The sequence below is a fragment of the Mya arenaria genome, chromosome 7 (assembly GCF_026914265.1).
Source record: "Mya arenaria isolate MELC-2E11 chromosome 7, ASM2691426v1".
NCBI lineage: Eukaryota > Metazoa > Mollusca > Bivalvia > Myida > Myidae > Mya > Mya arenaria.
In genome coordinates, this window is record NC_069128.1 from 60,802,591 (window position 1) to 60,816,558 (window position 13,968).

Sequence of the window (13,968 nt, forward strand, 5' to 3'; positions counted from 1 at the left end):
TAAAAGTAAGTGTAACGGTGGGTGTAACGGTGGGTGTAACGGTGAGTGTAAAAGTAAGTGTAACGGTGGGTGTAACGGTGGGTGTAACGGTCAGTGTAACGGTGGGTGTAACGGTGGGTGTAACGGTGGGTGTAACGGTGAGTGTAACGGTGGGTGTAACGGTGGGTGTAACGGTGAGTTTAACGGTGAGTGTAAAAGTAAGTGTAACGGTGAGTGTAACGGTGGGTGTAACGGTGGGTGTAACGGTGGGTTTAACGGTGAGTGTAAAAGTAAGTGTAACGGTGGGTGTAACGGTGGGTGTAACGGTCAGTGTAACGGTGGGTGTAACGGTGGGTGTAACGGTGAGTGTAACGGTGGGTGTAACGGTGAGTGTAACGGTGGGTGTAACGGTGGGTGTAACGGTGAGTTTAACGGTGAGTGTAAAAGTAAGTGTGACGGTGGGTGTAACGGTGGGTGTAACGGTCAGTGTAACGGTGAGTGTGACGGTGGGTGTAACGGTGGGTGTAACGGTGAGTGTTGTGGTTGGTGTAACGGTGAGTGTAACGGTGGGTGTAACGGTGAGTGTAACGGTGAATGTTGTGGTTGGTGTAACGGTGAGTGTAACGGTGGGTGTAACAGTGGGTTTAAAGGTGGGTGTAACGGTGGGTGTAACGTTGGGTGTAACGTTGGGTGTAACGGTGGGTGTAATGGTGGGTGTAACGGTGAGTGTAACGGTGGGTGTAACGGTGGGTTTAAAGGTGGGTGTAACGGTGGGTGTAACGGTGGGTGTAACGTTGGGTGTAACGTTGGGTGTAACGGTGGGTGTAACGGTGAGTGTAACGGTGGGTGTAACGGTGGGTGTAACGGTGGGTGTAACGGTGGGTGTAACGGTGGGTGTAACGGTAAGTGTAACGGTGGGTGTAACGGTGGGTGTAACGGTGAATTTAACGGTGAGTGTAAAAGTAAGTGTCAAAGTAAGTGTAAAAGTAAGTGTAACGGTGGGTGTAACGGTGGGTGTAACGGTCAGTGTAACGGTGGGTGTAACGGTGGGTGTAACGGTGAGTGCAACGGTGGGTTTAATGGTGAGTGTAAGGGTGGGTGTAACGGTGGGTGTAACGGTGAGTTTAATGGTGAGTGTAAAAGTAAGTGTGACGGTGGGTGTAAAGGTGGGTGTAACGGTCAGTGTAACGGTGAGTGTGACGGTGGGTGTAACGGTGGGTGTAACGGCGAGTGTTGTGGTTGGTGTAACGGTGAGTGTAACGGTGGGTGTAACGGTGAGTGTAACTGTGGGTGTAACGGTGAGTGTTGTGGTTGGTGTAACGGCAAGTGTAACGGTGGGTGTAACGGTGGGTGTAACGGTGGGTGTAACGGTGAGTGTTGTGGTTGGTGTAACGGTGAGTGTAACGGTGGGTGTAAAGGTGGGTGTAACGATGGGTGTAACGTTGGGTGTAACGGTGGGTGTAACGGTGGGTGGAACGGTGAGTGTAACGGTGGGTGTAACGGTGAGTGTAACAGTGAGTGTAACGGTGGGTGTAACGGTGGGTGTAACGGTGGGTGTAACAGTGAGTGTAACGATGTGTGTAACGGCGAGTATAACGGTGAGAGTAACGGTGAGTATAACGGTGTTTATAACGGTGGGTGTAATGGTGGGTATAACAGTGGGTGTAACGGTGGGTGTAAAAGTGAGTGTAACAGTGAGTGTAACGGTGGGTGTAACGGTGAGTGTAACGGTGGGTGTAACGGTGGGTGTAACGGTGGGTGTAACGGTGGGAGTAACGGTGAGTGTAACGGTGGGTGTAACGGCGGGTGTAACGGTCAGTGTACCGGTGAGTGTGACGGTGCGTGTAACGGTGGGTGTAACGGTGGGTGTAACGGTGGGTGTAACGGTGGGTGTAACGGTGGGTGTAACGGTGGGTGTAAAGATGAGTGTAAAGGTAGGTGTAACGGTGGGTGTAACGATGGGTGGAACGGTGGGTGTAACGTTGAGTGTAACGGTGAGTGTAACGACGAGTGTAACGGTGGTTGTAACGGTGGGTGTAACGGTGGGTTTAACGATCAGTGTAACGGTCAGTGTAACGGTTGGTGTAACGGTCAGTGTAACGGTGAGTGTAACGGTGGGTGTAACGGTGAGTGTAGCGGTGGGTGTAACGGTGAGTGTAATAGTAAGTGTAATGGTGAGTGTAATGGTGAGTGTAATGGTGAGTGTAATAGTGAGTGTAATGGTGAGTGTAACAGTCAGTGTAACCGTGAGTGTAACGGTGAGTGTAATGGTGAGTATAAGGTGAGTGTAACAGTCAGTGTAACCGTGAGTGTAACGGTGAGTGTAATGGTGAGTGTAATGGTGAGTGTACCGGTGAGTGTAATGGTGAGTGTAACGGTTGATGTAACGGGGAGTGTTACGGTAAGTGTAACGGTGAGTGTGACAGTGAGTGTGACGGTGAGTGTAACGGGGAATGTAATAATGATTGTAGCGGTGAGTGTAACAGTGTGTGTAATGGTGGCTGTGATGGTGAGTGTAACAGTGTGTGTAATGGTGGCCGTGATGGTGAATGTGACGTTGAGTGTAACGGTTGATGTAACAATGTGTGGAATGGTGGTGTGATGGTGAGGGTGATGGTGAGTGTAACGGTTGATGTAACGGTGTGTGTTACGGTGAGTGTGACGTTGAGTGTAACGATGAATGTGACAGTGAGTGTGACGGTGCATGTAACAGTGAATTTAACGGTGAGTTTAACAGTGTGTGTAATGGTGGCTGTGATGGTGAGTGTGACGGTGAGTTTGACGGTGAGTGTAACAATGAATTTTACGATAGGTAACACTGCGTGTAACAGCATGTGCAACGGTGGCTGTGACGGTGAGTGAAGCAATGAGTGTGACGTTGAGTTTGACGGTGAGTGTGACGGTGAGTGTAACAGTGAGTGTAACGGTGAGTATAACGGTGAGTGTAACGGTGAATGTGACGGTGAATGTAACGTTGAGTGAAGCAATGAGTGTGACGTTGAGTGTGACTTCTAGTGTAACGGTGAGTGAAGCAATGGGTGTGACAGTGAGTGTGATGGTGGGTGTGACGTTGATTGTAACGGTGAGTGAAACAATGAGTGTTACGCTGAGTGTGACGGTGAGTGTGAAGGTGAGTGTGAAGGTGAATTCAACGGTGAATGGTACGGTGGGTGTAGCAGTGAGTGTGACGTTGAATGTGACGGTGAGTGTGACGGTGAAGGAAACGGTGAATTGACGTAAGTGTGCTAGTGTGTGTAGCACTGGTTGTAACATTAAGTACAACGGTGTGTGCAATTTGATTGGGTCAGTGCATCTAACTTTAAACAGGTTGCAAAACTGTGCTTGTGATCGGTAAATAAGGTCTGGGTATATCAAACTCCCGTTAAATCAGTGTGCATTTATTTATTTAAACTGCAAATAATTTTTAATATTTTTTTATTTCTTTTAAGCTTTGTAACAGGTTTCATAACGGTTTTTAACTAATTTGAAGAGTACCATTTGTCAACACATCAACATATATCTTCTCTTTATCAAATATGCAAATGCATGCCTTTAAAAGAAAAGAATATCAAAGATAATGAAAAAAATAGCAGACTTGTCTGTATTTGTAACCGTACTTAAACGATAATGGTATTTATAAGGAAATAACAAGTTATGTTCTAAATATCTTAAACAATTAATTTACTTTTAACTGACAACTTTTGGATGCCCTGCTATAATCAATTAAAAGCTACAGGGACAAGCATAAAACTCAAACTTCCCTGTTTAAAGGCAAGAGGTTAGGGCTTTAAACACACTGAATGAGAGACACAAACGCACAAACACCGCAGACAAATCGCACACGCATGAATGAAATAAATTTTTAACCAGCAAGATAAACTCTTTTAAAAGATTATATGCACAAAAATATGCTTGTGACTCGGAGTTGTTAAACCAGGGCATATGATTATGAACAGCTTCATGTCCGATTCATAACCCGGACAAGAAATTGTTCCAAGGTTCACACATGTTTTAGCCCCAGGAACGCATTCCAGCCGATTAAAACATGAATAATGAATACAATAAATAATAATAAATAATACGTTTTGATAATCTGAATTCCCTTTATGGCTTGATGAGTAATAGTATGAATACTTGAAGTCAAATCTTAATGATTAAGAATTGGTTGTGTGAACGTAAGGAATAAGGCTTTCTTAATCATTCAGATATTACTTCGGGTCATCTTACTGATTTAGATTACAATCTCATTGGCTGAACCATTGTTAACGCAAAGTCTGACACGGTGAGTGTGTATCGGATGAGTATCATTCGGTGGACTTTTAATCACTGGCGAAAGTTGAACATCTTGATGATTATTCGTACTACTTAAAGATGCATTCTTATTCCCAAATAAGATTTAACACAATTAAAGCGACACTCTTATTCAAAATCAATAAATACACATGTATGACAAGCATAAATCTTGAGTGATGAACCCTCAACTACTTACTAAATAATACATTTATGAAATATTTTAATTACTGATAACAAGATTGTAACCGTGTATTCAATAGCTAAATAAGCAAAAATATTAAATGATTGGTGAGTGCTAAAATATTTACTGTGATCTACTGTCGTCTCATAAGGTAGAAATACCATGTTTTCTGTACCTTTCTTTCAAATTAAATTCGGTATCCTTCATAAGAAGCATTGTTTTTGACATTTTTTTATCCTTTTTGTTATATCAATATAATTGTATTAATTGTGGTCAATCTTTTTCGGAGTAAGAGTGCATCTTTAATTCAAATGGTTTGATATACCGAAAGGCATAACAAATTGTTGAAAACAATGTTTTTAATGAAGAATGCAGAGTTTAATTTAAAATAAAGGTGCATGAGATGAGATGATAGTAAATCATAGCAAATATTTTAGCACTCACCAATCATTTAATATTTTCCGTGTTGAGCTATTAAATACACGGTTACAATCTTGTTATCAGTAATAAATATTTTCGAAACATGTATTATTTAGTTAGTAGTTAAAGGTTCATTACTCCAAATTTATGTTTGTTATTCAAGTTCATATACTAATTTTGAATAAGAGTGTCACTTTAAAAATGCGAAAATGTTATTTCATTGGCTTTCACACATAATGCGTTGTAATCAACTGATAAAAACAGCCTTTACCATTCAAATCTGCTCAAACAATAGATGCCAGGACTTAGCCATGAACCCCCTGAGTTATTCTTTATTTATTTGCATAATTATTTCATGTTTGGACTTTCTGACAGCGTATTATGGACCGTATGTTTGATTTTATTATTTACTTTTTTTCTTTTCTAATATAGATACCCATTACAATTAGCTACATGCAAATATATGTATTCATTTAACTTAGATAAAAAACTGTTTGCTTATAAACCGTTTTACTTTACAAAAGATCGACGAACACTACGACATCTCTCAACTCAATTTTATTAGTTTGAAATTAAACTATTTGAAACATTTTAAACAGTCGATATGTTAGCTGAATAAAATGTAAACTTAAAATAATGCAAATATAAATAATATATCACCTAACGATCATATGTATCGAAAACTACGCGTTTAAATTTATGTAGGAACACAACGCCTTTTGTGGTTATTTACAAATGCAAAAACTGTGTGTATTTTCAGAAAATGTTGCATTCATCTTTAGCGCTTAAAGTTTGAATATTTGTGGTGTGAAATCCATTATTATTTTCCCTTTTTCTTAATTCTTAAGTGAAAGAAAATCACGTCGAACAAATAAAAGTTTGACAAAATGTATGTTAAAACAATTTAAGGCCACCTGAGCCCAATACAAAAATGCATGTATTTAACAATTGTGTACACACTGTGTTTCAGTAACCTTGAATTCAAATATAATATTAACAAATATAGACTGGTCGTAAACCTTCATAAATGTATTGGTAAACGTTTATTCAGCATTTAATGGTACAACATTCATAGCCCTGAGGCATAACATATGTGTATGTTTCACAAATCGTTTTAAACCTTTACATGGCCATTTGCGATAAAAAAAAACTTGGTGTGATTGGACATGAGTATCATTTTGGCCTGGAATACAAGATTATATGATATAAAAAGGTATTTGATCATAGGCAATTACAATTGCAATCTTGTCTTATTAAAAAAGTTTTTTTGTTCTATCATAACTAACATTCCAAGGAAAAAGGCACCCATGTCTTATCACATCTTTTTTGTGTACAGTGTCATCCCGTGCATACTTTAAATGTCTGCGAGTGTCTTAAGCAAGACTAGACAAGAACAGGGCGGGACCAGGATTCGATGTGAGAGGGGGCGTAATTTAGGGGCATAACCTTTTGACTTTCGCCCCTCCCATAGAACCGAAAATTAATTGTTTTAAAGTGTAGGGAGGGTGCTTTTCATTTTAACAATTCCAATCTGAAATAGCGCAATTTGGGCGTATGTTATTACTTTTTTCCTATATTGAAATAAAAAATAAACTTGGACGATTTGAGGGCGGGGACGTCGGGTGCGCCCTCCCCCTTGGATCCGCAAGTGAAGAGCACTTAAATTACGCTTACATAGAACGGAAAATATGCAGTATTGAAGATATCGTTAAGATATTTAAAATACTCAAATATTAAAGGGACTAGACACCAGATGATACTACTGCAAGTAAATAAGAAAAAAAAGGTCAAAACTAACGTTAAACTGATATCGCTGTGTTCATCTCATTGAACTTTAATTACTGATATATCAAATCGCATACGAAACATGTAGGCTTTTTCGTAATTTTCAAATTCGAAAAATTTAGTAGGTGTGTCTAACACGAAAATACCAGTTAGTTTAAAAATACCTTCGGTATATGTGTCTCTACTAATCACGTGACTTTCACATGCCAAATAAACACATTATAAACTGGGAACCATATTGCGCTATTTTTAAACGGGTCAACTCAGCTGTGACAGCGACAAATTATTTGATTAACCATGAAAAGTGATGCATTATCGGCCTCATTTTAGCAGACAGACAGACAGACAGACAGACATACAGACAATTTCTTTAGACTTGTACAATGTACATTATCTACATAAACATATATATTTTCATAAAACATGTCAACGTGTATATACAACATGTAATGGTAAATACGTTTTTGTTTAATATAACACAACATACTATGTGTAACAAAAGCAACACACTATGTGTAACAAAAAAATGGAGGCTGAACTTAATATTTATCTTTCAACATTCAACAAATTATTTCGAATAACAAGAGCTTCTTTAATATACAAAGCTAGTTTAATTAATTCATTTCTAGCATTTGAGTTCAATAATCGTAGAAATTTGTGTACAGAAGGGTGCATGTAGTAACAACGTTTTATATATTTCTTTCTAACATCGGAATAACATGGACATATGCATATAAAATGAAATTCATCTTCAATATCATTAGTATTGCAAGTTAAACAGTACCGTTCCTCTTTAGGTATTCGGTTTCTGTCATATCTACCAATCTGAATTCTCAGAGGAAATATAGATAGCCTTAGTCTGGTGAAATACAAGTGTAAATTTGTTGGTAAAATATCGAGGTATTTTTCGTATTCTAATGAAGATTAAATCTCTTTATATATAGTTAAAACTGTACTATTGTTAAGTGTTCCGAGCCAATTTTGCTGTAAATTATCTAGCAGTCTACGTTTAAATTCATACAAAAAAAAATACAATCTTTATTGGCAACATTGTCAAATACATAAGAAAAACCATGAGCGTCTAAACATTCTTAACATTTGATACCCAATTTCATAATAGATACAGGCATAACATGTATTTGGCCTAACCTTTATTAGTATTTTGCAAAATTTTAGGTGTATTCTCTCTATTTCTTTTGATTTAGAATTTCCCCAATTTTCACAAGCATAATTCAAAACAGACAAAACATAAGCGTCAAACAATTGGCAAAACGTTTTTGGACTAATGTCATAATCTTGACATTTGGATAATAGAACATTCACAGCCTTAAGGGATTTGCCAATTAAATGTTCTTGATTAAGGGCAAAATTACCCGTGTAGTTGAAAACAGTTACAAGATAGTTAAAATCATTTACTACATCGATAACATTTCCATTGTAGGTTCAACGCTCAGTGGCTAATAATCAACCACGTTTACGTAAAACCATAACTTTAGTTTTAGTGGTATTCACTTTAAGTCCCCATGTATTACAATACTCGAATAATATGTCTAAATGATCTTGCATTTCTTTAGTGTTTTTCCTATAATGGCCATGTCATCTGCGAATAACAGTAATATCAATACTATATCATCAAATTGTAAACCGGATTCAACATTTTTTGTAAATACAATTCAAAGTCTTCAACAAAGACAAAAAAATAAAGGAGGGGACATTACCTCCCCTTGGCGTTTGCCAAACGCACAACTAAAATAATTAGAACATGATTTGACACAGGATTTAACTTGTTGGTACATATCGCGTATAATTCTAAGAAGTTTGCCTTTTATTCCACATTTATACATTTTAAGCCATAATGCATTTCTATATATGGAATGAAAACATTTCATCACGTCGACAAATATAACATACAATCGTTTATTTTCATTTAAATATTTTTGTACTAATGCCATAAGTATAAATATTGCATCAACCGTAGACCTGCCTTTGCGAAATCTTAATTGTGCATCCGAAATTATGTTATGTTCATTTCAAAAATGTTCAAGTCGTTTGTTAAGCACAGAGGTAAATAACTTAGACAAACAACTAACAAGGGTAATACCTCTATAATTGTTTACATCATTAGCATTGCCTTTTTTATGCAAAGGGATTATAATACCATCCATCCACTTATCCGGATAAATACCCGAGTTCAAAATACAATTGAATAGATCACATAAATGAGATTTCTTCAAATTCTCTATTTTAGACATTTTGCATATATAAAATGCATTTTTTTTTTGCGTATATTTTTCTTAAAATGCATTTTAAGTTCGCATAAATCTAAGCTATTTACATTTGTTATATCACAATTATAAAAGTTTAATGCATTCAAATAAACATTGCGAGCATTAACACATTCTTGATCAAACCAGTCAGTATTTTTCATATAACTTTCTGTCTCAAAACTAGGTTTATTGTCAAAATAAGTACGTTTTGAAAATAAGGGATCGGCGACACTTTGAACAATTTCAGTGAAATTATTTAATGCATCGTTTAATGACTGTTTGGTGCAGTTATCTAAAGTAAATACAATATTATTAAATTCTGGTAATTTGCCCATTATACCAGATCGAAATTTATCTTTATACATATCATTCCATTTATACCTTACTTCAGAAAAGCTAGCATCATTTATTGTCGGATTGTTACAAATCAATGAAAATTGTTACGGGGCATGGTCGCTCCATTCATTAAATTATATTTACACCTCAACTTCCATTCCTTAAATGAACTGCCTTTCGGCAATTGCGTTCATCAATCGATGAACGCAACATCTTCGGATATGTTCGGATCGTAATTCATTGCATAACAATATACATGAAAGCTATTGATCTTGTTATTGGTTGTATTGTGTCTGCAGGTCCCGTAAAATATAGATCACATTTTTAAGTGTTAGTTTATTATATTTTTAATATAATGGTACCAGTAGTGTTTCAATTTTACGTTTTAAAGTGATTTCAAGTGGTTGATCTTTTCCCGCGTTATTGTGACGTCATTTGAAAAAAAATGTTTCCGGTTATAGTCGGGTCGTTCTATTTACAGAATAGGTAAGAACGGACTACTAAAAGGTTTTCTTAAATGAAATGAAGATTTTTTTTAACAATTCTTGAATGAAATAATGAACTATTGGTGTAAATATAAGGAATGAATTGCGGGGTTGATGTCATTATCGGGGATATGAACGCAATTGGGTTGGTCAAAGTACGCGTGGACTCCACACACATTGACCAACCCAATTGCGTTCATACCCCGATAATGACATCAACCCCGCATTTCATTCCTTAAACAATATACCTCAAAACTATTGATCTTGTTATTGTTTGAATTGTGTCAGCATGTCTCGTAAAATATAAATCAACATTTAAGAAAGTGTTAAGTTATTATATTTTAAACGTATTAATGCTAAAAGTGTTTCAATTTTACGTTTAAACGTTATTTCAAGTGGTTGATCTTTTCCCGCGTTATTGTGACGTCATTTGAAAGAAATGTTTCCGGTTACAACCGAGTCATTCTATTTACAGAATGGGTAAGAACGGATTACTGAAAGTAATTCTAAATGATATGAAGTATTTTTTAACGTTTCTTGAATGAAATAATAAACTATTTGTGCAAATGTAAGGAATGGATAGCGGGTTTGATGTCATTATCGGGGATATGAACGCAATTGAGCTGGTCAAAGTACGCGTGGAGTCCTTCGGACTCCACACACTTAGACTAGCCCGATTGCGTTCATACCCCGATAATGACATCAACCCCGCAATTCATACCTTAAACCATGATCATTGAAACGAGACGTAGTCGAGGGACATTATGAGCACGAGGGCCAATTTTCATTTAACGGCCCGGCTACGCCGTTCATTAACCTCTGTAATACATATGTATGTTTTTCTTATTTGTAAGTCTACAGTTAGCTTTTAAAGTTTACCTGTTATCCAAATCGGCTTATTTTGCTCTCGCTTGACTACGATGAGTTAACTCATTCTCAAATTAAATTTAGTTTTATTTCGTTTCTGAGAGTGAGCCAAACAGGCAAACAGCATTTTGTTGTCACTTTTATGTTCCCATTCCAATTTCAATTGATCACTTTAAACAGTCCACAACGTCTATCCGAATTTTTCTGTACGAATCACTGACATCTTTCTGTTCATGGTCTGAATAACTGAATTCAATTCAATAAACATGAACTGTTTGTACTTAGATAAACCAATACCTCGTATTAATGATGTCAACATGTATGAACAGTTGCTGTTTTTCAAGCAAATTCAATTTTGCCGCTCCCTTTGTTTTGTTTTTTGAATGTCAACGCCGAATGAAAAACGCCACCCTAACGGTCCACACTGGTTATCAAATACTAGCATATCTTCCTAAACTGCGTTCGCATTTGCCTCCCTTTAAGATTTTAACAATAAATATGTTCAAGCAGATCAATAAATTTTGATTATTTAGTCAAGACATTATTTCACCGTCGCCAAAATTCATTTTAAGGCGAAAATTGAATTTACGTGCGAACGTTCTACGGGCCGCAAAATGATAATCGATAATCGGCCCGGGCCGCAAAACTGATAATCGCTGAGTCATGCAAATAATCGCGAAACCCCTGTACTAATGTGTTACTATATATAGTAACATATGAATTAACCTCTTATTAACGATCACATTCCCTAAAATCGTCATTATCATAGGTTGGTTGATGAACATTGATATTCCTTTTATAGTATTGAATTTGTTAAATCCTATAAACAAGCTAGTCCATATGCTTTAATACAAAAGAAGGCAAGTTCGATTAAAGTGTCACTGTATGTCTGGTTATCAGAGAAAATTACGATGTCTTGTTTGTATTAACTTTAATCCCTACGTCACCACATGGTGTTTAATAGCATTTGTTTGTCGATAAAGTTGTACCACTTGGTGTCAACGAGCATACTATAAGTAGTATAAGGTTAATCAATCAACCAATAATAATGCGGTCTTAAGAAATATGGTCCTTTAGCAATAAACTTCATAATACATACAATGTACATGTTATAATACTGAAGTGTTGCCAACTGAAATTGCAACATTATTAGCAAACATAATGATTGTGACATCAGGTATGTCGTTTTAAATTAAGAAACCCGAGGAACAATGGTGACCTAAATATAATTATGGTCATTAATGTACAAAACATAAATCAGAGGAGTAAAAGGCCCCTTGACGTGTTCCTTATATAGGAATCATGTTGTAAGGCTCCGATTAGATATGGTCCTTGTTTTTAGAATTGTTGAGTGTGTAGAATACCGCAACGGCGTTTTAATCTGCCGTCCAACGGAAAACATAGACATTGCAACGGCAATACGTTCGTTTCAACTTACTTTTAGTAACTCGTCCTGCGGTACATTTGACTGTGCTGGAAATATAATATGCCATCTCTTTAAGAGTTTAATAATACACAACATTTATAGATCAGACATGAATCAAGTCAAACCACTCAAGCATCTGAAAAATAATGATATGTTCTCTTTCTAAATCTTTCCCATTTCGCCTTATTGATAAGTATTTAACGCTTACATATATTTTGTTATTGCCTTACAGACATGTATGCTCCAGAAATGTGCGAAGATCAAGAACCGCATACACGAGGTGTGGATTTTGGTGAGTATAAACACATAATTAGAAAGGATATATACAAAACGTTTGTTACGTCTATGCGACAGACGTTTTGAATTGGAATATTGGCACAAGTGTGAGGCTGATCGCCCGCAGACAGACTTAACCCACGAATTAGTTGTTTCTTAGGTTATAAGTATATTCCATGGCCGAGAGTGTTAGATAGGTTCATCCCAACCCGAGCGAAGGGTGTTTTGCGGAAACGAGGTTTACCGAGTTTCCGCAGAACACCCTGCGCGAGGGTTGGGATAAACCTATCTTACACGAGCGGCTATTGTAGATCCTTTTTCATCCCCCTCAGTTAAGCGAAATAAAGTAAAAATGTATTATTTCGCTGGAACTTTTTTGTGCGGAGTGAAAATAAATGCGTATAGATATGTGATAATTCGCGGTTGTCATGGATATGCGCGCAGTGATTCAGATTATGTTAATACTAAAATCGTTCTTTAAATAGTTCTGAGGAGAGTACAACATTATTTCATACATGGAGCGTGCACATTTTTTATGACCCCGTACACGCTGAGTCATTTGAAGCGAGAAATAATTTATTAGGATTCTAAATATTGCCACAAGACAAGGTTTCCATTATGCTACAGACGAGGGTCTTCAACAAGGGAGGTAATTGTGTGATGACAATAAAAAAGGAGTTCCGTACGGGTGCTTGTTTTCTAGAATTTCTAGCATGGTGAAATATTTGGATCTACTTATCTGAGGTGGGAGAATTTCTTATCTTTCCATGACTGGCTAATCAGGATATTTTGATTGTTGTCTTATGTGTGCTGTCTTATTAATTATGATACCCTGCTTGGTGTTTGTTTGGCCTTTGTATGTGTAAACATGATCTTAGATATCTTGATGACGCAGAAATCACAATGAAACCCACCCGGAGGAGTAGCGTATGGTCCTGTTTTCTATCAAATGTTTCAATTATAACTTGATCATTAGTGATCAGCTGGTTTAAATACGAATTCTGCGTTCCATTTTAACTTAAACAATCAATGCTTTTGTCAATCAAATTAGATTATGTAACCTATATATGGTATTATTGTGATAAAATGTAAGCTTGAAGTGCTATAGCTGCTTCCTGTTTGTCTCTGTGATTTTAAACGCAGGTTATAAAATCGTATCCATAGATCACTACAGTGGGCGTTAATTAATATGTGGTGAGTTTCATGTCAGAGCTAGGGATTATGTTGGCAATGTGTATGTTGACTTTTCCAGAAAACATTTCTACAACAAATAAATATAATGAAAACAAGAACAGCACGATATATGTCTTACGCAATGTTTATATGCTGGTTATTATATACTGGTTATTATATACTGGTTATTATATATGACCTGAAACTATTAAATCTGTAAACAAGGTTGTGTTGAATATAGGGGATGGGAACGATGCAGAAGAACTGTTTACTACTGGGGAACCGACGAGTATTGCTGTCCAGGCTGGACGACGAACAACTATGTAACCTGCAGCATCCGTGAGTGTTTTTAAACGCCCCTGGGGTCAGTTTGATAAAAGGATCTTATTCGAAACAACATAAATCATAAATTTGCAGGAAGGTTACTAATGACAACAAGTTATTTTTTGTTCACTTCTTCACATTTATGTTTCGACTAAA

General features: G+C 36.9%; 1 protein-coding gene across 1 annotated transcript in view; it reads left to right on the forward strand.

Moving 5' to 3' along the window:
* Positions 1-5,177: 5,177 nt before the first annotated feature.
* Positions 5,178-13,968, forward strand: part of LOC128240040 (uncharacterized) — a 29,285-nt gene continuing 20,494 nt past the window's right edge. The window contains exons 1-3 of the mRNA XM_052956525.1: positions 5,178-5,261; positions 12,272-12,331; positions 13,730-13,827. Coding sequence (XP_052812485.1) covers positions 5,185-5,261; positions 12,272-12,331; positions 13,730-13,827 — 235 coding nt within the window. The 5' untranslated portion in view covers positions 5,178-5,184. The remainder of the gene's footprint in view (positions 5,262-12,271; positions 12,332-13,729; positions 13,828-13,968) is intronic.